The sequence below is a fragment of the Hypanus sabinus genome, chromosome 9 (genome assembly GCF_030144855.1).
Source record: "Hypanus sabinus isolate sHypSab1 chromosome 9, sHypSab1.hap1, whole genome shotgun sequence".
Taxonomy (NCBI): domain Eukaryota; kingdom Metazoa; phylum Chordata; class Chondrichthyes; order Myliobatiformes; family Dasyatidae; genus Hypanus; species Hypanus sabinus.
Genome location: NC_082714.1, coordinates 21,943,309 through 21,971,244, shown reverse-complemented (window position 1 = coordinate 21,971,244; position 27,936 = coordinate 21,943,309). Strand labels below are relative to the sequence as shown.

Sequence of the window (27,936 nt, the reverse complement as noted above, 5' to 3'; positions counted from 1 at the left end):
AACAGTCAATACATGTTAAAAAAAAGTTCCAAATATCTGTGGTCCTTTGAAATCAGTACTTTATTGCAGATACAATCTTGACGTTTTGATTGGTCCACACTATATTCTGAATAATTCTACAATCCATAAACTGATCCCAGTTACACTGCATATATAACATATCCAATGTTTTCTTTAATGGTTGATCACAAGGACATTAACAAAATAACTAGATTTAAGTGAATATATTCATATTACATGATACTGGAAGACACCACACTTCTTTTTTACAAGCTTATTCAGGTTTAATTCATTTTGAATGAGATCCAAGCCCCACTCTCTGCTAGCAACTTCAATGTGTATGACAGTGAACAGCTTCACAAGGCTTCAGGATAATGCCTTATACGGGAACTTTTGTACCTGATGTACTTAAACTGTATTTTAGTTTTTAGACATCAGCAGCCTTGCAAGGATGTGAGAGAGATTATCTGAGCACGTGAAAAACAGCAGTCTGCACGCAGAACTTCCAGAGATCAATGCAACGAGCAGCAAAAAGGGCAGATATTTGCAATGAACAAAGTAGCATTGAAATTTTGAATCTTTAAAGTGATAGTTTAAAATATTAGAACATTTCAGTGCAAATTCAGGAATCAGCCAGTGAAAGTGCTTTGTACCGTCCTGTGCTCGCACGATTGCTGAATTGTAGCAGCAATGCAAGTAGTACAATGCTCTGAAATGAAAACAAACCGCAGTTACTGGAAATCTGAAATTAAAGAAACACGGCAGGAAGCACTCAGCAGATTAGGCATCCTCTGTAAAGAGAGGAATCAAGATGTGTCAGATTCTCTGACCTGAAATGTCAACTCCACGTTGTTCTTTCCACAGATGCTGCCTGGACTGCTGAGTATTTCCAGTTTCTTTATTTCAAAGCTCTCAAATGTTGCTTCTTAGTCTCAAATGTTGAGCATAAGAATGCTCAAAACTTGGACAGACATTCAGCAACTTCCCAAGCAATGTAGACCTGAACATCATGGAACAGGTTACAACAACCATGAAAACAGAAAATAAGATGGTTTGAAGGGCTTTGGCTGGAACATTGTTGACAATTTGAACAATGGTCAATCAAACCAGTGCTGAAACTGGAACTGATCGCGCTACCATTTGAAAAATGGTTCATAATTTTTTTTCAAGCAGATTTCTATACATATTTATTACACTGGAAAACAATTCAACCTTTACAGGAATGATTAAACTCTGGAACAAAACTGATCAGTGTTATTCATTCCTCAACCGAAACATGTCATTTCTCATGTCCGTTATTAATCAAATGGTGGTGATAGTGGGGCGCAGTGGCTGCATAATTACAGCAAGTTCTACAGGAAAATCAGTGTTCTTCTACATGCTAACATCTGTTAAAATACCATAGAATGAACCTAAAAATAGCAGCGACATGAATGGCAATGTTGAAGCAATGCCAATTTCTAGACTCCTCTACGCAAGCAACAGAAAAACAAGTTGTCTCATTTTGGCATAAAGAGAAATATTTCAATTTGATGCAACAGAAACGTTAGAATTACATACAGTTTATCTAAAAATTATCCAGTCGAAATGCGTAAATTCACCCACACTTGGCAGCTTTATCACATAGTTTGAGATCACCTTGTGCGTACTCCACTTGAAAGCTTCCTACATGCATGAAACCATGCCTGCTGAATTAACAGAACTAATTATATTGCCAGTAAATGTTCCTCTTTACAGAAATACATGTTAAATATACAGTTCCACTGTTCTTTGTTAGTGTCCATAAATAAACAAATCAGTTTAAAATACAATATGTCAGTGGTTAAAATGTTCATCTACAAACCTCCATCTAAACACATACACAATAAAACTGATCATAAGGCTTATTGAATTATTTGAGACTGTTTGAAAAACCCCCAATTATTTTTGCGATGCACATTTTTTCTCCACATCATTTCACCGAGCAACATTTATCATCTGGGTAATGAACATGGTTTTCAGTGCTTCTTATTTTTGTTCCTTCTAAGTTGCTAAGTCCCTGAACAGAATAAATCCACACTCCCCAGATTACAGAACTTCTAACACAAGAATAATCTAAATTCAGGTTGAACACTTGCCATTAAAATAAACACCGACTTCAGGATCTGGTTAATTTGTGACCAGCACAAACACAAAACTACGAATGATGATGAATATGTAGGGTCAGCATAATGTGTTTAAAACTAAATTATTTTTCTAACTTTCCACTTCGTTACGAAGACATTAGCAGTCTCAAAGATACTGCAGCCCAAAAATACTTGATCGACCCTAAAGAGGTATAACATATAGTTTTTGTTCTTACAGCTCCCTAGTAAGTAATTGAAAAGTATTAGTTTGTGGTTGAACATTGAGGTCTATGAAAAGATGATTTTCCCTTCTTCCTTCCACACAAGTCAGAAATTGAGGTGATAAAAATCTATAAAGTTCTACACAAATTATTCTACTTAACTGAACAGATGATATTCCTTCAGCAAATGAAAATCAGCCCATACCATAAAACCCAATGCTTTGAGGAGAACATCATGGTGGTTTAAATTTCCCCATCTGGTGGTATATCCAATCATTATCCAGGTAGGGATCCACTTCATTAAAAATAATGTGGCAAAGGCAGGTGAAAAAAGTGCACCATGTAACTTATTGACCTAAACATTTCACAGACACAGTGTTTACAGTGGGCAGACGGGCAGCTGCAGCAGTAAGTACAAAGTGCAAACTGATCTTCAGTTAGCCTGTTGATCTAGATCAGTAGGGCTTGAAGTTCCAGTAATTGGAAAAAACAGAGATCTGTAAGGAAAAATTAAATACAATTACTGCATCACCCGATAATAAATTCTCAAATCTATACAACTAAATATGCCAGTTTTGTCAAAAATTAAATAAATAACAAATTAGATTTGTTTCACAGAAGTGTATATATTTTATCATAGCCACTGGTTAAACTCCAGCTTTAGCTTTGAGTTTTACTTAAGGCTTTAGATTTTTGTTTAATTTCAAATCAAACTCTATTTCAAACAAAATGAAAAAAATAACAAAGCCGTTAACCCAGATGGACTCCACACTTCATTAAGCAGGAAGGCTGATTTAGTGATTACTTCCTGCAATTTATTACAGACTTTGAAAGGAAGAGCAGATTTAGTCAAAGCAGAGAGTTTGCTTGTTGTTTGCTCTCTACCAGATCAGTAAAGAAGGTTCGGGGCAGAGAAAGGCTTCATACATCTGTACAGATTTGACAAAGGAACTCTTTTCTATTATATCAGGAGGAATTTAACATCCTAGAATTTACATTCAAAATCAAATAACAGTACGTATTTAAGTAACTGAAACCAGTCATATCATTGCAGTATGTTAAATGTATAACACTTCTGGTTAACTTACAAATTAAAGCAACAATTTATACCTTATCCTTCAGTTGCTGACAAAGCTGTAGAGCAATGGTAAAGAAAACCAGTGTATCATTTAGCCAGGGGACCACACATTCCACTTTGTGTACATGGCTAACTTCAAATTTCTGGTTATTAATCTCACTGCAATGATAAAATGGAAAAAAACACAGCATTTATCTTTTTTCACCCATAAAGTGCTTACTGTATGCATTACTGTGATTAACAAAGCTATAAACACCCAAAACACTTCTTTATTGAACATGACGTGCAGCCAGATTTTCAATATCCCTCCTATATGCTGATTTGTCACCACCTCTGATTTGGTCAATATCGGCTGTGTCAAAACAGACTATGTTGTTGATATATGAAATGAAATAGTTCCAAATAATATCAGAAGCACACGCTGCAGTAAACATCTCAGTAGTGCAACTTCAGAAGGGTAACATTATCAAACGCAAGGCTAATACATCATGACTACAGGATGAAACTCTAGGGGTCCATGGGTTAACATAATTTGGCTTTCCAAATAAACAATGGTTCCGTTTTCTGAGAAACATAGAAAACCTACAGCACAAAACAGGCCCTTCAGCCCACAAAGCTGTGCCAAACATGTCCTTACCTTAGAAATTACCTAGGGTTACCCATAGCCCTCTATTTTTCTAAGCTCCATGTACCTATCCAGCAGCCTCTTAAAAGATCCTATCATATCTGCCTCCACCACTGTCACCGGCAGCCCATTCCATGCACTCACCACTCTCTCCCTAAAAAACTTACCCCTGACATCTCTTCTGTACCTTCTTCCAAGCACCTTAAAACCCTGCTCTCTCGTGCTAGCAATTTCAGCCCTGGGAAAAAGCCTCTGACTATCCACATGATCAATGCCTCTCATCATCTTATACACCTCTATCAGGTCACCTCGCATCCTCTGTCGCTCCGAGGAGAAAAGGCCGAGTTCACTCAACCTATTCTCATAAGGCATGCTCCCCAATTCAGATAACATCCTTGTAAATCTCCTCTGCACCCTTTCTATGGTTTCCACATCCTTCGTCAGACGACCAGAACTGAGCACAGTACCCCAAGAGGGGTCTGACCAGGGTCCTATTTAGCTGCAACATTACCTCTCAGCTCCTAAATTCAATCCCATAACCGATGAAGGCCAATGCACTGTACGCCATTTTAACCACAGAGTCAACCTGTGCAGCAGCTTTGTGTGTCCTATGGACTTGGACCCCAAGATCCTTCTGATCCTCCACAATGCCAAGAGTCTTACCATTAATACTATATTCAGCCATCATATTTGACCTACCAAAATGAACCACCTCACACTTATCTGGAATGAACTCCATCTGCCACTTCTTAGCCCAGTTTTGCATCCTATCAATGTCCCGCTGTAACCTCTGACAGCTTTCCACACTATCCACAACACTCCCAACTTTTGTGTCATCAGCAAGTTTACTAACCCATCCCTCCACTTCCTCATCCAGGTCATTTATAAAAATTACGAAGAGTAGGGGTCCCAGAACAGATCCCCGAGGCATACGACCGGTCACCGACCTCCATGCAGAAAACAACCTATCTGCAACCACCCTTTGCCTTCTGTTGGCAAGCCAATTCTGGATCCACAAAGCAAGGTCCCATTGGATCCCATGCCTCCTTACTTTCTCAATAAACCTTGCATGGGGTACCTTATCAAATGCCTTGCTGAAATCCTTATACACTACATCTACTGCTCTACCTCCATCAACGTGTTTAGTCACATCCTCGAAAAATTCAATCAGGCTCGAAAGCCATGACCTGCCTTTGACAAAGCCATGATGACTATTCTTAATCATATTATGGCTCTCCAAATGTTCATAAATCCTGCCTCTCAGGATCCTTTTCATCAACTTACCAATCACTGAAGTAAGACTCACTGGTCTATAATTTCCTGGGCTATCTCTACTCCCTTTCTTGAATAAGGGAACAACATCCGCAACCCTCCAATCCTCTGGAACCTCTCCAGTCTCCATTGATGATGCAAAAATCATCACCAGAGGCTCAGCAATCTTCTCCCCCGCCTCCTGGGATGCACCTTGTCTGGTTCCGGTGACTTATCCAACTTGATGCTTTCCAAAGTAGTTCTCAGATTTCGTAATTAATCTGGATGCTGCACCTAGCGATTCTATTAATGCCAATACTGAAAATGTACATTACTAACCTTATCTAATTTATGTATCAACAGCCAGGAGTCTCACATATACAAGAGAAAAACAAGTGTTGTAAATGAATTATAGATGACTAGGCATTAACATTGTGCAGCTACATATAATTTGTGAAACACTATATTTATTTGTGTTGCTGTTGAGGTTATTGTGAAGATATGGTGCCTCTCAAAGCACGGTGTGATGATTTTTATCTGTACAAACAGGATGCAAGACAAGCTTTTCCCTGTATCGATAATAAACCAATACCAAATTGGCAAAACTACATCCATTATTTTAGCAACAAGCTTTTAAAACATGGAGCACCTGTAATTTGCGTTGGCCTTCAATAGGTTCAGTGTTGCTGCTATTCCCATGAATAATTATGTTCTTTACCTAAATCTTTCTAGATATGCATTTTCTTTGATATCCGAAACTTTGATGGATATTATCCAAAATGTAACTAAAGAAACCTTTGGAAGGCAAGTAGAAAATGCAAATATAAGATACAGTATATGCAAAGTGCAGATGTAAATAAGCTTTGGTTCATGCTGCTACTTTCAATGAAATACTAACACTCACTATTCAGAACATGTACAACATCTCTTCTGCAAATGTCCATAAGACAAAGGAGCAGAAGTCAGCCATTCGGCCCATCGAGTCTGCTCCGCTGTTTTATCATGAGCTTATCCATTCTCCCATTTAGTCCCACTCTGCTTTCTCACCATAGCCTTTGATGCCCTGGCTTCTCAGATACCTATCAATCTCTGCCTTAAATACACCCAATAACGTGGTCTCCACTGCCGCCTGTGGCCCCAAATTCCACAGACTCACCATCCTCTGGCTAAAAAAATTTCTTCACATCTCTGTTCTGAATGGGCGCCCTTCAATCATTAAGTCATGCCCTCTCGTACTAGACTCCCCCACCATGGGAAACAACTTTGCCACATCCACTCTGTCCATGCCTTTCAACATTTGAAATGTTTCTATGAGGTCCGTTGCTTCAAAACTCTAAAATGAAGAGGAAGAAGCCTGCTGGTTATGAGGTACTTCTGCCATACTGCTTCAAGCAGAGCAGGCTTGATGCATTCATTTTTGACTATGAACAAGCTCAAAAGAGAAGCACTTACAACATGGATCCTGGGTTGTGAAGCACAGAGCTGCCAGCAGGTTTGAAATTCTAAAAGGTGAAAGCAAAACTGATCAGATGACAGCGAAAAAAGGATAAATTCCACATATCATAGTTCCTTTCTGCAATTTATTACTCATGGTGTGAAGACATCAAAACTGGCTAGAAAGATTAATTCCTTTAAAGATCACAGGACAAAAATTATTTAAAAATTGATTAATGCTAAATAATAAAAAGCTAATGCTCTATTAAATGCCTTATATTTAATCAGTGATTCCTAATTCTAGGATCTTCCAAATAACAGAAGACACTAGATGTTTTAGGGTTCTACCCCGCCACTATCAAATTTCTGAATGGACAATGACCACTCCATAAACACTATCTCACTATTTTTGCTCTTTTACCACTAATTTAATAATTTTATATATATAGTATACATATTTCTTATTGTAAATTACAGTATTTAATGTATTCCACTATAATGCTGCCGCAAAACAACAAATATCTTGACATATGTCAACGATATTAAACCTGATTCTGATCCATATGAGGAACGATCTGTTCCACATCCACCTGTTTAAATGCTCTCAGAATGTGGGGCTTGACTGACTGGGAGAGGGGTCCTACAGACTAGTAAAGAAGCATAGTCATGCTTAAAGAATCATACCTTGAAACAACATTCATAATCCCTGGGTAGGTCCTGTCCAACTACAGGAGAGATATGCCAGCAGTGGCAGCATAGTGATTTACAGGAATTTAATCCGAACGCAACTGGTAGCGTAAGCAGTTAGCGCAACCCTATTACAGCTTAGGGCATTGGAATTTGGTTTTCAATTCTGGCACAGTCATTGAGGAGTTTCTATGCTCTCCCGGTGACCACGAGTTTCCTCCCAGCGCTCTGGTTTTTTCCTACCGCCCAAAGACCTACCAGTTAGGAGGTTAATTGGTCCTTGTAAATTGTCATGTCATTAGACTAGGATTAGATATTAAAAAGGTGGTTTGATAGGTGACGTCTCATTGGGCCGGAAAGGGCTGTTCTACACTGCACCTCTAATCAATTAATTTCCTGCTTGCGGCTGCAGAAGCTGCTGCTCTTTGCAGTTTAAAGTATCTGCAGTCTTAGATACAAAGCTGGTATCATCCAAACCTGATGCTAACAGCTGAGACCCCAGTGCAGATTTCTGGATAACTTCTTTATGCATAGTCATTTACACAACCCACTACTTTACATAATTACCCCCATTTAGTGCTCTTTCACTTTCACTACAAAGCTCATTTCTGTAAGCAATTTAAAAGCCTTCTTGAAGATAATATAGACAACATGCACAGAGACTCCCTTATCAACCACTTAATAACTTTTCAACAAATTCCAGCAGATAACAGTAGATTATTTACCCATATACAAATTTGAAATTTGGTCAATTTTTTTGTTTTATTTTCTCAACCTCTTATAATCCCAAAATTCCATGTGGAGAAGAGAAAGCAGCAGCCCAATCCATGGAAAACACACCAAGCAGTCACCTGGAATTTAGGAGATTATTCCTTGGATTACCTTTTCCTCGATTTCCATGAAGACTTAGTATGGACAACAAGATCTTCTTTTCTTAAGGAACAGACTCTAAAACTCTAGAGGGTCCCCAATCTGGGATCCACAGAACCCTCAGTTAATGGTAGGGATCTGTGGCAAATAAACGGCTGTGAACCCCCTGCTTTAGATCAGGTATATTCAGTATCATGATAAACTCAGATATCAAGTTATACAGTGTCCATATTGTAGACAAAGTCTGTGCTCTAAAGTTTTGATTTCTGAATTACACATACGTAAGACAATGTTCAAAAAGAACAAGACACTAAACAACTGTACAAACTATCTAGTTTATATTAATTAAATTAAAACAGTTTACACATCTAATCAGCAGCCTTCCTGCTGACAGAATGCACTCTAAATGCTGCTGTTTTACATCACCTTGTTTAAATTGGGCTGCAGAAGATGGAGCTGGTAGACAATTAAACAAAGTTTGCTCAGATTAATGTAGAAGTTGGCAAAGACATCACCAGGAAGAGACGGTGTGAACATTTTCTATGAGAGAATCAAGGCAGTTACTAAAACAACATACAAATAAATGAGACAGAAACTTAAATTTTAAAACAGTAATTAGTAAGATATTATACATTGATCAAAATGACAAGGGAACAAAGAAATAAGTATATTTCTGAGGGTTATACAAGTATACATTCAAGTATACAACCAATGCAAGGTGAGGAGTCCAGTATTCACTTCACATGCAAGATAATGCTCACAACCTTTATCTTAAGCCTTAAGTTTAACATCTTTGGAATGAACTTAGTGACTAGATACCCCTGGATGACTCCTTAGGGAGCAGACACACTACAACTACAGTACTACTTCAAAGCTATTCACTCCTCACTATCACTAAATTTCAAACAGGAGTTGTTGACAAATGAAAGTGGTTATGCAGCTGTAAATAGAGAGGGTGGAGTGGGCAGGTATTTGGGTGATGTGGAGGGGGTAAGGCAGGAGGAGAGGGAGGGCAGGAGTGGGGACCTAACTGTATCCCATACACTTTCCTTACCATATTGACCACTGGCCCCAGATCCCGTGGGTCCTAATCTATTACAGCTCAGAAGCAGGCTCTTTGCTCAACACATCCACACGATCCATGCGAATCCCAATTTCCTGAATTTAGCCCATAATTTTCTACTGCCCTGCTATCAACCCACCGATCTCCCACGTGAGACCTTGTTGAAGGCTTTAGTGAAGTTCATTTAAATCATATCTCATGACCTTACCCCATCAATCCCTTGTTACCTCTTCAAAATATTCTATCAAATTGGTCAGATAGAATCTGCCTGAGCTACACTGGATGTCTTTGATTGTAATCCTTATTAATCCACTCCCTCAGGAGTTTTTCTCCACAGGCAGGCATAGAGAAAGCAGGAAAGCTGAAGATCATACAGGAGCTCATATACTCACCATTAAACTGCTTGAGGCTACTTCTGGGAGTGTCATAGCTGCAGGAGTGGTGAGTCTATTGCGAGCACGGGTTAGCTGCAACATTACTGCATCCATGAGCTTAAAGAGAAAACAACTTTGTTTTATCAAGTTCAGGCTGATTTAAGAGTAGTTCAATATTAATTTATATAATTTTCTGGATGAATTAAGTACAACTGTCACTCAATTGACATAGAACAGCCACCCATCTTCTGCAGATACACATCTTCACTTTTAAGCTGACTGTTGTGTTTCTGAGGAAAACCACAGCCTATTTTTTGAAATTTTTATGCACAAGAAATGTGAGTGGACAATTTAGAATGATTGATATGAAAAAATCAACACTGTCTCAACAAAGACAGACTAGAGCCTCATCAATGAAGAGAACTGAGTGACTTGTCATGGTCTGGATACTCTTATGAAGAAACGTTCAACTTAAAGATATATTTAAATATTTGGAGTCAAAAGACTTCTTGTTGCTACTTTTACGATTCTTAATACATCCCTGATTATCTAAATCATTTCACAAATACTACTTGGCCTTTAAAAACTGTACTTTAAGCAGAATCTTCACAGGCAGGCATGTTATAATCAGGGTGGTGGACAGGTGAAGCAAATTTCTTGTAGAAATTGCATTTCATTTATATACTGTGCTTTTGAAAGCACTAATTCATTGCTGGTGATGTAATAGATTTAGAAGTCACAGGCAGCCTCCAGGAGGATGTGCTTCATATTTAAGGCCAGATACTATGAGTGGGAGGCTGAATATTTGGAGGAGATCACCAAACTACTGCCCTCTTTCAAACCATACTACCCTAGGTAGGTCACTGGAATGTGTCCAGAGGCAGGAAATTTGATCCAAGTGTGACATTCCCACTGCCGAACTAGCAGAGATCTCAGGAAAGATCCAGGAACTGAACCAAATCTAGGCAGGATAATTTTGCGGAACAATTAAAAGAGCCTCCATTACCTTTGTTAAGTGTGCAACACTAGCCTTGAAGTTGAAGTAGAGGCCTTGTGTTGGGAAATAGTTTTATCGCACTGGATCAGTAAGGGAGGAGGGGCAGGTCAAAAAGCAAGCAAAAGCAGCCTCTATCCTCAATCCGCAACAATACTTGAAGGTTAATCTTTCTGTATAAAGACTATTTACTGGTTAAATAGTTAAAGACTGGTTAATTAAAGACTATTTAAAGGTTTTGCACATAGGCAAAGTCATTAAAAGCTACTATTCAATGGATTCACAGCTTTTGGAAGGACATTAATTACCAATTAATTAAAATGAGATGAATTAAAGGCTATTTAATGCCAAAGAATAATCAAAATTTGACTGACCTTGTTGACCTCTGCCCCACTCTTGAACTGGTATGTTTGATCTCTGCTGTTTAGTAGATACAAAGCTTGGCCTACATGATTCCTGGCATCCTGAATCTGTGAAGATGGTAAGAAAAGATTAATGAAAAGATTAATAAAAAGAAATGAAGGATTCCAAGATACACTGTAGTCAAAGGTCAAACTGAATGTCAGAGAAATGTATACAATGTACATCCTGAAATGCTTTTTCTTCGCAAACACCCACGAAAACAGCGAAGTGCCCCAAAGAATACATGAGTTAATCATGAGAACCCCAAAGAACCCCCCCCCCTCCAGCTCCCCCCACTGTCGGGTGAAGCTAGAGAATCAGGGTTTAAAAAAAAGCAAAACTGTGCATTTGCTTTCAACAAGAATACAAGAACAAACAGAATGAGAGATTTCAGCCCATTATTCACAATAAGCTGCTCTGTTGTACAATAAACATTGCTGATGAGCCAAAAAAAGTGACCCTGTTGACTGTACCAGCTGTTGTACTCAGCATCATACATTGGGATCCATTTACTTAAATGTCGCTAAATATGCAGAGTGGCCTATAGATCTCGCAGTTAAATTTCTCCATCTGGGATCCTAACACTACATTTTGTTTTTATTTCCCTTTTTTATGGCAATTAGAAATAATCACTGAGAACAACAGTTGAGTTTTCAGAATGAGTTTCTTCATCTGAAGAAGCCTCAACCCAAAACTGCCAGCTTCCTTCTGCAGATGCTGCCAGACCATTGAGTTCATCCACAGACTTGTTTTTTTTGGGTCTCCCAGAAACAGTTGGCTGAACAGTTACACAAGAAGTCTTGACAACGGATCTACAACCTGCCATTGCTTCCAAACCACGCTTCAGTTAATTACGAGTCAGACCACAAAGGTTAGAGATCAGTACTTTTTCATCAGAAGCCAGACTAGAGTTGAACTATGTACTCTTCCCCGCAAGTGCTGCCTGATCTGAAAAGTTTTCATTTTTGTTTATAATCCACATCTCCAGCATTCATAGCATTTTTGTTACTTTTTCCTAGCTGAGTAGAATTGCCATAATTTAAACATGATTGATGCTGAGTCTCTGTAAGTGATTGGTTAGACTACACTTGGGAGCACTGTGCTCAATTTTGGGCCCCATATCTAAGAAAGGATGTGCTGGCATTGGAGAGGATCCAGAGAAGGTTCCCAAGAATAATCTCCAAAATGAAAGGGTTAACATATGAAAAGTGTTTGATGGCGCTGAGCCTGTACTCACAAGAATGAGTTGGGAATCTCTTTGAAACTTATCAAATATTTAAAGGCCTAGACAATGTGGACATAGAGATGATGCTTCCTATAGTGGGGGAGTCTAGGACTAGAGGGCATGGCCTCAGATTATAAAAACATCAATTTAAAATAGAGATAAGGAATTCCTTTAGCCAGAGGGTGGTGAATCTGTGGAATTCATTGCCACAGACAGCTGTGGAGGCCAAGTCATTGGGTAGATTTAAAGCAGAGGTTGACAGGTTTGTGATTAGTGAGGGTGTCAAGGATTAAGGGGAGAAGGCAGTACAATAGAATTGAAAGAGATGATAAAACAACCATGAGTAAACTTGATGAGCTGAATGGCCTAATTCTGGCATGTTTTATGATACTTGATACCCTACCTGTAAATTCTACACTATCTCTGAACTAATTTTCTGCATTTGTATCTTAAGAGGTGGGAAACATAAGCACCAAGTGGAATGAGAAAATTATCAATTACTGAAGATCATTATTAACCTCTAATGGTTAACAACTAAGTAGTAACAAATTGAAGCCGAAGTAAACTTGGTCCAATCATGGTCATCATGCAAATATCCTGGCACCAATATTTTTGTCAGAGTCTAAAGCAGTTTGATTAAAAAATAAACACCCATCTCCATGGAAAGAAGAAACTGTTTTACCTGCTGCATTTTCCATTGTTTGTCCTCTCTAAACGTAAAATGCAGAACCTGGTTGTGTTTAGGCAGTCTCAGGTTAATATCCTATTTCAGAGAACAAATCTTCAATTAAAATTCATATGCCTCCTCTTGGATATAACTGTTGTTAAGGCATGGTAGAACTCGAGATATTAGCATACAAAGTACTCATGAAATAAGTATATTGGTCGTCGAATATAACATTTTTAAATAAATATCCGTGTATCAGAACTGGCTGGATCTAATCTAATGCAAAGTTAACTCAGATTTTATCTCCTGAACAACTAGGCATTTCCAACATTCCTTTTTATTTCAGATTTCAACAATTGTTGAGTTATAACTCAAGTTTCAGGTTTTGTTTTCTTTCTCCACTGATGTCATTTTCTCCATTTATATCTCTGCTGGACAGATCCAGTGCAATTATTAATTTTTCAGCATTCTCTCAATGTAAATACACTGAAGTGAAATGTTAACTCTTCTTCTTTCAGCCTGACCTGTTAGATATCTCCTATTTTTTTTCTTGCTTCTATTTCCAGATTAATAAAAGCTAGCTCCAGTGAGGTAGACACAAAAGCACTGTGGTCATTTCAATGTTATATTAAACCGAAGCATTGTCGACCTTGATATCGCATTTTGACCAAAAATATCCTGCACTCTTCCACCCTGATGCTGAACAACCCACTGAGTTTCTCCAATAGACTATTTATTGCTCCAGCTTTCCCCTGCTTCTATTCTCAGGTGAAAATTCAAGATCCCAGCTCATGGCTTCAGAGATGCAGAGGAGTTTTTTTGTCCTGTTCTCTTGACCAATGTTAATCTCTTTTCTGTAATGTTATCTGAAGGAGAAATTACTGATTTTCACACAGGTATTTGACTATCAAAATAGTAGTTTAAAAAGATACTTTGTTAATTGTTAAGTATTTTGAGATATGTTGGGACCTAACAGAAGCTTTATAAAAATCTTTTGCTGATCCCTCCCTTCTCAAAATTACGCCTTTAGGTAGTTGGTGCTAAATATTGGAGTTCCAAGGTCCACACCACTACAAATTTGACATGGTGTGTAAACTGCCAAAACCAGGAAGACTCGACACCAAAATATCAAAGGATTAGATTGCTAGATATATACGTACTTTTGACTAAATGCAAATAATGTGATCCGTTTGTTTTATTTTACCCGGAAATATATAACAAAAGAGTCATTACAAATACTGTACAGTGGATTCTCGTTAATTGGGACAGCTGCTTATTTGGGACAACTCTTAAAGAACAAAAGCTAGAACCATAGAACATTACAGCGCAGAAACAGGCCTTTTGGCCCTTCTTGGCTGTGCTGAACCATTTTTCTGCCTAGTCCCACTGACTTGCACCCGGCCCATATCCCTCCATACCCATCTCATCCATGTACCTGTCCAAGTTTTTTTTAAATGTTAAAAGTGAGCCCGCATTAACTATTTCATCTGGCAGTTCATTCCACACTCCCACCACTCTCTGTGTGAAGAAGCCCCCCCCCCACCGCTAATGTTCTCTTTAAACTTTTCCCCCTTCACCCTTAACCCATGTGCCCTGTTTTTTTTTCTCCCTTGCCTCAGTGGAAAAAGCCTGCTTGCATTCACTCTATCTATACCAATCATAATTTTTATGCACCTCTATCAAATCTCCCCTCATTCTTCTATGCTCCAAGGAATAGTCCTAACCTATTCAACCTTTCTCTGTAATTCAGTTTCTCAAGTCCCGGCAACATCCTTATAAACCTTCTCTGCACCCTTTCAACCTCATTAATATCCTTCCTATAATTCGATGACCAAAACTGCACACAAAACTCAAAGTTTGGCTCCACCAATGCCTTATACAACCTCACTATAATATTCCAACTCTTATACTCAATTCTTTACTACCCTATCTACCTGTGATGCCACTTTTAGGGAATTTTATATCTGTATTCCCAGATCCCTCTGTTCTACTGCACTCCTCAATGTCCTACCATTTATCTTGTTCCTTCTACCTTGGTTTGTTCTTCCAAAGTGCACACCTCACACTTACCTGTATTAAATTTCATCTGCCATTTTTCAGCTGGTCCAAGTCCTCTGCAAGCTTTGAAAACCTTCCTCACTGTCCACTACACCTCCAATCTTTGTATCATCAGCAAATTTGCTGATCCAATTTACCACATTATCATCCAAATCATTGATATAGATGACAAGTAACAATGGACCCAGCACTGATTCCTGTGGCACATCACTAGTCACAGGCCTCCACTCAGAGAAGCAATCCTCCACTACCACTCTCTGGCTTCTCCCATTGAGCCTATGTCTAACCCAATTTACAACCTCACCATGTATATCTAGTGACTCAATCTTCCTAATCTCCCATGCGGGACCTTGTCAAAGGCCTTACTGAAGCCCATGTAGGCAACATCCACTGCCTTCCCTTCATCCACTTTCCTGGTAACCTCCTCGAAAAACTCTAATAGATTTGTTAAACAGGACCTACCACACACAAAGCCATGTTGACTCTCCCTAACAAGTCCCTGTCTATCCAAATACTTGTAGATCCTATCTCTTAGTCCTCCTTCCAATAATTTACCTACTATCGACGTCAAACTTACTGGCCTATAATTTCCTGGATTACTTTTAGAGCCTCTTTTAAACAACGGAACAACATGAGCTATCCTCCAAATAGTTCAGAAAATAGCCAGAATTTTTTTCGTTTATTTGAGGCACTATGCCGCTTAATTGGGACTAGAGACTGTTGCTGAACAGTTTCTTGCTAGCGTCAGTCACATGCATCTGTGTGGCCATTAGACACTACACTGCACTTACAGGAACATTTTTTAAACAGTGTTAGTTGTGTGTGCTTGTGTTCAAAAAGCAGTGATTTTTGTCGCTAATAACTAGTGAGAAACAAACAATTCAGAATTGCTCTGCTCACTGCGATTTCAAGCATTCAGGCTTGGGAGATGCCGGAAATGGCCATGAGTGAAAATTAAATGATTTACTCAACAAGTTTGGAACAAATTTGGAGGTATTAACAATTAGCTTGAATGCTACAATGAAAAAGATATGGAGGATGCATTGTATGAAGCCCGTTCATTACCTGCACAGGGCGTCTGCACTGATTTTGTTCTTTAACAGTCAAAAGTGAATACTGCATGAATTTCCCTGCTAATAACTATTAGGAACTAATACAGTTTTATAGTACTGTAGTAGTATTGATAGTGTTCTAATTTGTTCTGTACTTCAATACATAATTTGTTACTCAGTTAAAATTAGTTGGTCTTTATAATACATTTTATACTATTTCCAAGAAACTTCAGCCAATTGGGAAGGCCGCTTAACTGGACTAAAATGTACTTATCCTGATGTGTTCCTATTAACCAGAATCCACTGTACATATATTTAGCCACGTGGTCAGCATATTTTCATCTCTATGGTATTTGTACTTACCGCTTGAGTCAATGCATCTCCTTGTAACGTTAGGACACCCTTCACCTGATCTGTGCTGGATAAGAAAATCAATCTGAGAAACTAGTCAATTCATGATTTATAATATAATTTCTGTTTGTTCTATGAAAAAGCTATCAGTATTTTTTTCTATAAGAATAAGGCTGAAAGAAGATCACAATTACAAAATAAGATAACGAAAAGGAAATTGCGTTTGACAAATGTGCTAACTTATTTTTTTTTGGAAAAAGCCACAGGTGAAATAGATGCTGAAGGCAGTGGGTGTGGTTCATGGTTTATTGGAAAGCCTTTGATAAAGTCTATCTTTAGATGAAAAAGGGTCTAATGCTTTCCCGGCAAATATGATGAATTAACACTTCTCAGGCTACCAGCTGGGTACAGGTATCGATTTTAACTGACATTTCAAAGAAAAACTCTGCCATCTTCACCTTCATCAGTTAAAATCAATACCTACACCTGGCTGGTAGCCCAAGAAGTTTATTCTATCTTTAGATATTAGTGTGCAAAATTTAAGCATATGGTTTGATGGTATTAGTTTGACATAGATTGAATAATTGGCTGACAGAAGGGAAACAGACTAGGAATAAATAGGATTAGTGTATGAGCTGAGCTATTCACGATATAGATGAATTGAATTGAATTGATTTTATTACTTACATCCTTCATATATACATGAGGAGTAAAAATCTTTACACTGAATTAATGATCTGGATGAAGAAACTTTCATAGATTTTTAAACTTTATCAATAACATTACGTATAGGTATTGTGAGGAGGATGCAAATATTTTAATTAACAGTTAATAGAATGTTAAAGAAGATTATTTAATCACATCATACTCTTTTGGATATTCCAGAGTAAAAATGTTGAACATTGCCCATTTTCCTCCTTTCTTGATACTTCTGGACATCATCTTTCACAAGGGGGTGAAAAATCAAATTGAAATTAATGTCTATTCTACTTCCTTTCCATGAATCTGACTAATTGTTCACAAAATCTGGAGGTCAGCCAAAATTAAAAAGCTTTTTTGCTTTATTTCCAGACAATAGGCAACTTCGATTAATTTTATTTTTCTTTGTATCAAGGTAGCAGACCAATTATGTTCTCTTAAAAGCTTGCTGTTCCAACAAGATCAGGTCTACTAAGTAATAAATGAACCTGAAATGATCAAGAGGTTTATGGTGAAATGCTAATCAAATATAAATGCATAAACCAGGAGTGTACATGATCAGGCACAACCACTTGCATCCAGCCAGTCCCATTTCTTACATGGAATGCACAGGTCACAATCTGCATCACTCAATATTTTACTGAGACAACGTTAGACCAACAGACACAGACTAGGTCATTCGGCCCGTCGAGTCTTCTCTACCATTCGATCGTGGCTGTTTTTATCATCCTCTTCAACCCTGTTCTCCTGCATTCTCCTCGTAACATTTGATACCCTGACTAATCAAGAACGTATTAAAAACAAACACAACCTTAGGAAGAACATTTTATTTCAAGAAAGGGAGGCGTGTAGTCCAAATGAAGTAAATAAGAATGGTGTAGCGATGTACTACACACAGCGCTGAAATAACGACAAGTTATTTCGAGACTAGTTTATTCAAACTTCGCGGCACTGGCATTTAATCCCTAGCGCCCGCCCTCTCCGGGTGGAAATGACATCATAGGTGCATTACCAAAGTCTCTCCCCGCGCGCTGGCTATTTGTGAGCCGGTTTGCCTGCACAGAAAATGGGTCACCACATAACCCTCCCCCCCCCACAGAACCAGCGATACACCCCCCAATGTCCACAGTCTGGATCAGCCTCTGTTTGGGAGATCTGCCTCTGCGCTGCGGTACCGCCCTCCTCCGTACGATCCCCAATTCCTCCATCTTCTTGAACTCCTCCTTCGCCAGGTGGAGCTTTTCCGGGGGGGGAGCCTTCGTGCGCGGGCGTGGAGGGGTGGTCCCTGGGTCGGGATGTGGTGCTGTACCCCATGTCTGGGCATGGCTGCTGTGAACTGCGGTGCCAGAATCGATGGAAAATCCGCCAGGATTCTGGTGAATTCTTTGTCCGACAGCGTGATGGAGTCCAGGTGTGGGGCCGGCAACTTGGCTTCACCCAGGGAGAACGTCTGGAAAGTCTCGGCATGTATCAGTCTTTTCCCTTGCAAGTCGACCAGCTGGCTGTGAGCTCGCAAGAAGTCTGCCCCCAGGAGTGGTTGGGCCACCGCGGCCAGTGTGAAGTCCCACGTGAATCGGCTGGCGCTGAACTGCACCTGCACTGTGCGGGTGCCGTAGGTCCGTATCGTGCTGCCATTTGCGACCCTAAGGGTGGGTCCTGGCTTCCTGTTGTGGGTGATGTACCCCATCGGCTCCGGTGTCGACCAAGAAGCGGCGTCCCGACTGTTTGTCCCAGACATACAGAGTCATAGTCATTAGCGGCAGCTGGCCCTGGCCCTGGCCCTGGCCCTTGCAGGGCGGGCGACAACGGCAGGCTTTTGTGCCCCACCGCTGGTAGTAGAAACACCACTGTTCACTGGCCTCCTCACTCCTGCCTCTGTGTTGTGTGCGCCCCCCTGCTGGGCCTGGTCTGGTCCGCTGTTAGGCGCATGGCCTGGTAATCTGACAGACGGATGCCATGCTCTCCCTCTTGGCTTTCCACAGCACGTCTACCCGGGCCGCCACCTTCCGGGAGTCACTGAAATCTGCCAGCAGCAGATGTATGTCCTCGGGCAGTTGCTCTAGGAACATGAGGCAGGGCTTGTGTCAGTCAGCCAGGGCCAGCATCTCATACCTCAATGCTGACGGCAGTCTGTCTCCCAAACCGTCCAGGTGAAGCAGGCGGGCACCCCGCTCACGCTGTGAGAGGCCAAAGGTCTCAATGAACAGCGCTTTGAATGCTTCATATTTGCCTTCTTCTGGGGGGGGACTGTATGAAATCCTTAACCTGGGCGGCTGTCTCCTGGTCAAGGGCGTTCACCACGTGGTAGTAATGCGTGGAATCAGAGGATATCTGCCGAATCTGGAACTGGGCTTCTGCTTGGCTAAACCACATGCGTAGTCGCAGCGTCCAGAAAGTCGGCAGTTTTAGTGAAACTGCGTGAACAGATGAAGAGTCGGTTATCTTTGGTCCAAATCCTGTCTGGACCGTCGGGGTCACCAATGTAGCGCTGAAGTAACAACATGCAGTCGGTAAGTCGTTTCGAGACTAGTTTATTCAAACTTAGCGGCGCTGGCATTTAATCCCTAGCGCCCACCCTCTCCGGGCAGAAATGACATCAGAGGTGCATTATCAATGTCTCTCCCCACGCGTTGGCTATTTGTGAGCCGGTTTGCCTGCATAGAAAGTGGGTCGCCACAATGACACACAAAAAATTGAAGCCAACATGTCATTTCAGAGCAGATCATGATACAACGAAAATAAATGAGCTAAGTGATGTCCTTTATCCATATATTACACATTATTCAATGCTTTGAAAATGTGAATAAAGAACATATATTTTTTAGATACCTTGCTACATTCAGAGATGAACAAGGCCAGTCAAGAAACTAAAAGGATTACAAATGAGGAAACCCATGCAAAGCAGCCCTCCTATTGATGTGTTCATTGAATTATTTGATTAAAAATATTTTCATTTGTAGTTATTCTTCTTGACTGGAGCTCCTTGGAGATGAGTATTAATAAATAAACAAACTTTGTGTTCAGTGCAATCAATATCATTAGGTACAGCATAAACTGAGGACAACTGCTTACGCTGAGCTTCCCAGTTTGAAGTTCTCCTGCCGGGTTTGACTTTCAGATCCGGAAGCTGACAGAGTACAGCGACGGGAAGCCTCCTGTACAAGAGGAGGCTATCATTAGTAAAGAAAATGCCAAAGCAAGTACTTTGTTAAGAAGCAAAATTACATTAGCTACCAACAGTCTGCAAGGTTTTTTTAATGTTAAGAATTATGGAAGGCAGATTTTTAGTAATTTTCATTCACTAATTCCTCAATGTTGAGATTGGGTTAATTAGTTAAAACTGATTCTAGTCTAATTATGGGATTAAATTGCTAAATTTGGTTGACTTTGCACTGAAAAATCACCTGTCATATTGCATAAATCATGCAGCAACCAGGCTAACAGAATAATGTGTAACTTCAATGTGTATGTCACATCAGCAATTTGACACGGAGTTTGGGATCTTTCCTTCAGCCCAAAACATGTTGGAAGTAATGTTTTCTGAATTTGATCAATGTCCTCTTGGACATATTCTATAACAAATTAATGAAAGGGTGGTTCCAATTAGACTGGCCAACAATTTGGTTGAAGCATATCTGTGCTGCAAAAAATGCATTTCTTTATAGATGCAAGGACAATGACACTATCGGACCTAGGTTGCAAAACAAAATGTCAAGGAATATGCTTGCAGACATATTACCTTGTTAGATTAAATGCCAAATCTAACAACACAGTTAGAAACATTTATTAATCTGGATGGATGGTCTATTTTGTGTTAGTTTGCCAGCATGGAGTTTCATAAAAGCACTTAATGGAATGAAGTATTTCTAGAGGGATAAATCTGAAAGCAGAGAAGTTAGCTTTGGTGTTTGTTATTCATTGTTTAAGCACTACAAACATTTTTGGTGCGCATTTAGTAGGAAGGACACAGAGATGCTGAAAATGAGATTCACTAGAATGCTAATAAAACTACCCAGGTAATATTGTTTTGCTCCAAACGAAGAGAATTTGTTTCTATTGAATTTATAAACAATGTGACATCATTTGAAAAAATGGAAGTTGAGAAAATGTTTCCATATGCGAACAAAAAATGGTGGGTCATGTGTAAAAGAGCCACCAAGTTTCCTCTGCAAAGATCGAAGTAAGAATATCATACCTTAAGAATGTCTTTCAGCTGTTTCAGGACAGCATGAACTTCTTCACGCAACAACCATTTAAATTCTTCTTCCTGAAATATTCCATAAAGCAAGTAATCCTTATCACAAACATAATTTGGGGTTGAGAGTGCTTTCATTTCCAGATTAAGGTGGCAACAATGAACTGGAACACATAATTAAAATCACTAAAATAATACAATAACCAAGCTCTGAGAAATAAACATTTTAAATCTTTACATTATAAAGAAATGATGATCAAAAAATAGGGACATCACACAATTTTGTTCTTAGTGGACAGCCACGGACAGAGTAGGAAGTTTTGAATATCACTTCTACTAAACAAATTTCCACAACTAAAAACAGCCACTTCCAAATTATGCAATAGAAATAGAACCTGCTTCATTACTCTGTTCCTCCATCAAATACAACAGACAAAACTTCTGTTGTGACCCTTAACTAGATCCAGTCTAACCTTCAATTTCTCTTAAAAAGATAAAATTACTTGTGCTGTATCTCAAGTACTATATCCTGCACAAATAAAAAATCTTTAGTTGATTATTTTCTGTAATTATTCTTTTTTAAAAGTTGAAATCTATTTACATGTTCCCCAATGCAAATATCATTAGTCCATCTCAACAGTATAATCCCCATGCTGCACTCTTATCCTGCCAAATCTAAGCTGTGCACTAAGTTTCTGTGCCAATCTATGATTACTCTATCACTTTAGGTCTCATTGAAATCTAAAGTGCAGTGTCTACTGTAATGGTACAAAATATCATCTGTGTTTATTACTTGCATGACTTAGTTATTCTTCAGACCTATGAGCTTTGTAGTTCAGTAGTCTACTTCGAACTTTGACACGGAGCTCAGTAACAAGAATTAGACAAACTGTTTTCTGTTCAAGTAAAAGATAAACTAGAATGATTACCTCAGCAGCAATACAGTCAGTCCTTGATCAGATATTGATGTGAAGATCAGAAAGAAGGACTGATGCATTGTAGGATAAAATAAAAGGAGCATTTTCTTCTGATGACATGCAGTTTAGAAGAGATTTTGTCAATAAGTGGTGGGGCTTGTTAACTTCAGAACTGAGTGATTTTAAAAGATAAAAGGTAATGCATACAAGCACTGAAATAATGCAGAAAAGAACAAGAAGAAAAAAGTGAACACATTGTGTATTACTTAACATAAAAGAAAATCATTCCGGAAACATTCAGCAGGTAAGGCAGCATCTAAGGAGGGAGAAGCTATTGATTCGTCAAAACTAGAAGTCAGAAATCACTGAAAAAACAGTACCAGCCATTGGCCTTTTCTGCTCTCCAATCAAACCCTTTAATGCACTTTATGCCCAGAAATGTATTTATATCTTCGGTGCTTTGACTCCACAGGCTTGTTGTGTTAAGAGAATTCTACAGGATCACAAACCTCAGTGAAGAATATTTTTCCAAACAATACTCACAAAATGCTGGAGGAACCCAGCAGGCCGGGCAGCATCTATGAAAGTTGCAGTTGACATTATGGCCCGAAACCTCGACTGTACTTTTTTTTCCATTGATGCAACCTGGCCTGCTGAGTTCCTCCAGCACTTTGTGTACATTGTTTAGATTTCCATCATCTGCAGATTTTCTCTTGCTTAATATTTTTCCTAATCTCGGTCTTAAAAGTGTTATTCTTAGACCGATACTAAAACTCTGCCGTCAAAAGGGAAAGCATCCACCCTGAATTAAATCTGTCACACACCATCGAATTTATACATTTCAATGAGGTTTCCTTTTGTTCTTCTAAACTTGAACACAGGGTTTCCCAACCTGGGGTCCATGGTATTGGTGCCATGGCATGAAAAAGGTTGGGAACCACTATTCTAGTTGACCCAGACTCTGATATGTTAGTTCCAACAACTAGGAATCAGTCCAGCTTAATGCACTTGGTGATTTGATTTCATGATTGTCACGCAAAAACACCCCAATACCCCTTTACATCAATATTTTCATTATTTAAACACTTCCTGATTTTCCTGTCAATTACTTCAAATATGTCCATTATTGCATCTGTGATGTACTTGTCCACTCAATCACCTTGAAGCCCCTTTGCATCCTCTCCACAACTCCACCCAGTTGTGTTGTTGATAAACTTTGAAATTCACTCACCAAAATCATTGATTGATATTATGAATAGCTCAGCTCAATTACTGATATTTATTCCTCGCTTGATTTCCATCTGTCAATTATTCAATCTATATCAAACGAATACCATCAAACCACATGATTTAATTTTATATGTCAACATTTTAAAAGAGATTTTATCAAACAGTTTCCAATAAACCAAGTGAACCACACCCACCATCCCCATTATGTTTCATCTAATACATGCTCATAAAAGTCTCGGTTTGTCAAACAATTTCTCCTTCAATACTCTACTTCGACTCTCTCTAACACCATTGATTATTTTCTAAGTCTTGTGTTTATAATGGACTTGGCACTCAACATCAGTAAGAGTTGATTGTGGACTTCAAGAAGGGTAAGACAAAGGAGCACATACTAATCCTCATAGCAGGATCAGAAGTGGATAGAGTGCGCAGTTTCAAGTTCCTGCGTGTCAAGATCTGAGGATCTATCCTGGTCCCAACATATCGATGCAGTCATAAAGAAGGCAAGACAGCAGCTGTACCTAATTTGGAGTTTGAAGAGATTTGGCATGTCGACAAATACACTCAAAAACTTATAAAGTTGTACCATGGAGAGCATTTTGACAGGCAGTGTCACTGTCTGGTATGGGGTGGGGGGGTGGGCTACTGCACAGGACTGAAAGAAGCTGCAGAGGGTTGTAAATCTAGTCAGCTCCATCTTGGGTACTAGCCTACAAAGTACTCAGGACATCCTCAGGAAGCGGTGTCTCAGAAAGTCAGCTTCCATTATTAGAGACTTCCAGCATCCAGGGCATGCCCTTTTCTCACTGTTACCATTAGGTAGGAGATACAGAAGCCTGAAGGCACACACTCAACAATCCAGAAACAGCTTCTTTCCCTCTGCCATCCGATTCCTAAATAGACATTGAACCCTTGCGACACTATCTCACTTCTTTAAAATATACAGTACTTCTGTTTTTCTGCACATTTTTAAAATCTCTTTAATATCTGTATACTGTAATTGATTTACTTATTTATTATTATTATTTTTTTTCTCTCTCTCTGCTAGATTATGTATTGCATTGAACTGCTTCTGCTAAGTTAACAAATTTCGTGTCACATACTGGTGATGAAAAACCTGATTCTAATAAAAGGCCAAACTACTGAAAGCTTTGGTCACCGTGTTACAGAATGAATGAAGGTATACAAAGTGGTTGTCTAAGATGAGTTTAATCTCTGATGTAAAGACCATGTTGTCAAGATTCAATATAGTATGCTAAATTGGAAGTGCAATTGTGTAAACCTGGAAGAGTCTGGTTCTTAGGACTGAAAGAAGGGAACAACAGGTGTGGCATCTCCTGTAGATCCAATACGAAGGTGCCACTCGAAGAGAGGGTATTGAGGAGATAGAAGAATAAACCAGAGACATGGGAGGGATCAGTCCCCTTGGGGTACTAAAAAGGGACAGGAAGAGAAGATGTACCAAGGTGTCCTGCCAACCACGTTAAAAAGGACAGGTAAGAAAAAAGTGAAGATATCGCAGAAGTACTGGTATGAATATATTGTCAAAAAAAGGCAACTGACCCAAAAAAACTGGGAAGATGGAAGGGAGTTCTTGCAGGAAGTAGGGTGGAGATTCTCCAGACTTTTAAATGATTAGTAACCAACCTTCCCTCAATTTGCCAACACAAATCATGTCATTTTAACCTCTTGGTCCCTAAATCACAGACGTGCTGGTGACGCCAGATTACAAGGATGTTGTCAGGCGTGGAGGACCCAAGTTATAAAGAAAGATTGAATAGGTTAGGACTGCTTACTTTAGAATGTAAAAGACTGAGAGGAGATTTGATAGAAGTATACAAAATTATGAGTGGTATAGACAGGGTAAATGCAAGCAGGCTTTTTTTCACTGAGGTCGGATGAGATTATAACCAGAGGTCATGGCATAAGGGTGAAAGGTGAGAAGTTTAAGGGGAACATGAGGGGAACCTTCTTCACTCAAGAGGATTATGAGAGTGTGGAACAAGCTGCCAGCACAGGTGGTGCATGCAAGCTTGATTTGAACAGTTAAGATATGTTTGGATAGGTAGATGGATAGTAGGGTCATGGAGGCTATGGCCCCGGTGCAGATAGATGGGAGTAGACAGTTTATATAGTTTCAGTATGGACTAGATGGGCAGAAGGGCTTGTTTCTGTGCTACACTTCTCTATGACTCCACATGGGGAAGCTTAACCTTAGTCTTGCTATAAGTGAACAGAAGTACAGAAAATGGAAGTGATGTGGTCAAGTGTCCTGTCAATCACGTTAAGGAAGAGAGGTAAGAAAAATATGAAGATATCTCAGAAGCAATAACATGAGCGTATAATCCTCAGAATACTGCAACTGACCCCAAAGAAACTGGGAGAATGGCATGGAGTCCTTGCAGGAAGCCAGTGGGTGGGAGGATAATCTTGGCTTTCGAAGTATTGATCATTAACCTTCAGTACCCTCACTTTACAAACACAAAACTATGTCAGTTTTTTCCCTCTTGGTCTCTAAATTTCAGACATTTTCCCTTTACTGCCTCCACCCTCTGGGAGTTAAAAATACATGTGTTTTCTGACACTTCCACAGCAAAGTCATAGACCTGAATTATTATGTTTCTCTCACCACAGCTGTTAGCTGATTTGCATTTTTTTTTAAATATATGGATCAAAACCCAAAAGTCAACCAGAGGTACAGATCAAAGCCCGAAGGTTGATCAGAAGTCAAGACATGATGGCTGGAGACCAGGTCTGCGAATCCGCTAGGACCCAGTATCTGTGAATTCATGAGTCTGATGGAGGCTGAAGAAAAAGGCCTGTCGTGGGGTTAGACAATGTATGTGGGTGAGTTAGGGAAGCAAAGGAGGAATTGGGCTTATTTCACAGCTTTTGCTGGGGATTTTGCACTGTGTTCTGCCAAGCATTGTGGGAATGCTACGTTGGCACCGGAATGTGTGGCAACACTTGCAGTCTTCCCCCAGTACGTTCTTGGGTGTGTTGGTTGTTAATGCATGAGACATTTCACTGTATGCTTCAATGCACGTGATAAATTTAAATCTGTACTTTAAGCATCTGCATTAATTTTTGAAATGCATTTCTATGAAGGTCAATGTAACCTACGTTACAACTCTCATTGCTTAGGCATGCAGTACAATTAAAAATGCTTTGCCCCCCAGTTAAAGTAAGCTAATCCTCGGCATATGTCTGCCAAGTGTTATGGCACACAACACATCTCGGGGCATTGTAGTTCAATTCTGATGTCATCTGTAAGGATCTGTATGTTCTCCCCACAGTCACGTGGGGTTTCATCAGGGTGCTCCAGTTTCCTCCCACAGTCCAAAGACGTGTAGGTTGAAGAGTTAATTGGTCATTGAAAACTGGCCATGATTGGGGTAGGGTGAGATCAGGGGTTACTGGGTGGCACGGCTTGAAAGACCTATTCCATGTTGTATCTCTAATCAAATCAAAAATGCTCATCAGCTATCAATTTCCTCTACAGCAGAGAAGTTTTAACAAATACTAACATATTTAGTTTGTATGAATGGGTACCAAAACGTTAGCTGTGTCTTTATAAGAGTCATACATAGAAACAGGCCTTTTGTTCGAACCTGCCCAGGCCAACCGAGATGTCTACCCAATGTAGTCCCTTTCGACTGCCTTTGGTTCATATCCACCAGAACCTTTTCTATCCCTGTAAGTACCCAGATGTCTCTACAAGCTCCCACAGCTTCTGCCCTTTCAAAATTTTCCCCTCTATATCCTCTAGTTTTAGACTCCCTATGCTGGGAAATGGACTGTGCCCACTCACTTTATCTATGTCCTCAAGATTTTAAGCCTCCAACGCTCTAAGGGGAAAAATCCTAGCATACAGCGTCTCTTTATAACTCAATTCCAGTAACATACTCATGAACGTTCTCTGCACCCTTTTCAGCTTTGTTCTTCAGCCAGAACAGCAGACGACATTCAAAGTGTGTTATCGCCATCGATCTGCACAATTGCAACGTAATGTTTGAACTACTGTATTCAATACCCTGGCCGAAGGCGGCAAGCGTGCCAAAGCCTCCTTCATCAGCCTGTCGCCTGACCCGTCGAGTATCCCAAGCATTTCAGATTTCCAGCATCTACACTTTGTCAATTCACCGTAACCATCGTAAACGTTACCGTTTAAGTCCAGGGGTTTTGGATCCATGGGCTATAAGCACAGAGTGCAAGTGAAGCAATCGGCCCCTATGCCCCGGCTACATCCACCCTTCCCTTTTGACCTAATCGGAACAGGTATTCAGCACCCACTCCCGGTAACCTTCATTCCATTCCGCACCCTCTCTGTTGCCGGCTCTGTCTGTGGCCAAGGGGTGATGCACACTCACCAACACCGCCCGCTCCGCCTCACTCGCCGCCGCCATCTCCTCCCGAAGGACCCGAGCCACTTCCGCTT

At 39.8% G+C, this 27,936-nt stretch overlaps 1 protein-coding gene across 2 annotated transcripts; it reads right to left on the bottom strand.

Moving 5' to 3' along the window:
• Positions 1 to 42: 42 nt before the first annotated feature.
• Positions 43 to 27,936, bottom strand: rogdi (rogdi atypical leucine zipper). Of its 2 annotated transcripts, XM_059979222.1 has the most exons (11): positions 27,869 to 27,936; positions 21,352 to 21,423; positions 20,229 to 20,311; positions 16,470 to 16,524; positions 13,012 to 13,092; positions 11,077 to 11,172; positions 9,727 to 9,825; positions 8,698 to 8,811; positions 6,733 to 6,782; positions 3,437 to 3,563; positions 43 to 2,823 (listed from the first exon to the last, which is right to left on the bottom strand). In XM_059979222.1, exons 1-11 carry the CDS (start codon positions 27,902 to 27,904, stop codon positions 2,782 to 2,784), a joined length of 855 nt encoding a protein of 284 aa, XP_059835205.1. In that variant the 5' UTR covers positions 27,905 to 27,936; the 3' UTR covers positions 43 to 2,781. The 2 variants fall into 2 exon arrangements, with proteins under 2 accessions (XP_059835205.1, XP_059835204.1); XM_059979221.1 differs by lacking the exon at positions 27,869 to 27,936 and having other exon boundaries at positions 21,352 to 21,504.

Excerpts from the sequence above, each read along its gene's own strand:
- rogdi (XM_059979221.1), bottom strand. The coding sequence starts at position 21,489 with ATGAAAGCACTCTCAACCCCAAATTATGTTTGTGATAAGGATTACTTG. Across the intron at positions 9,826-11,076 it reads GTGGGGCAGAGGTCAACAAG|CTCATGGATGCAGTAATGTT; the intron begins GTCAGTCAAATT and ends TTTCTCTTTAAG. Across the intron at positions 6,783-8,697 it reads TGCAGCCCAATTTAAACAAG|AATTTCAAACCTGCTGGCAG; the intron begins GTGATGTAAAAC and ends TTCACCTTTTAG.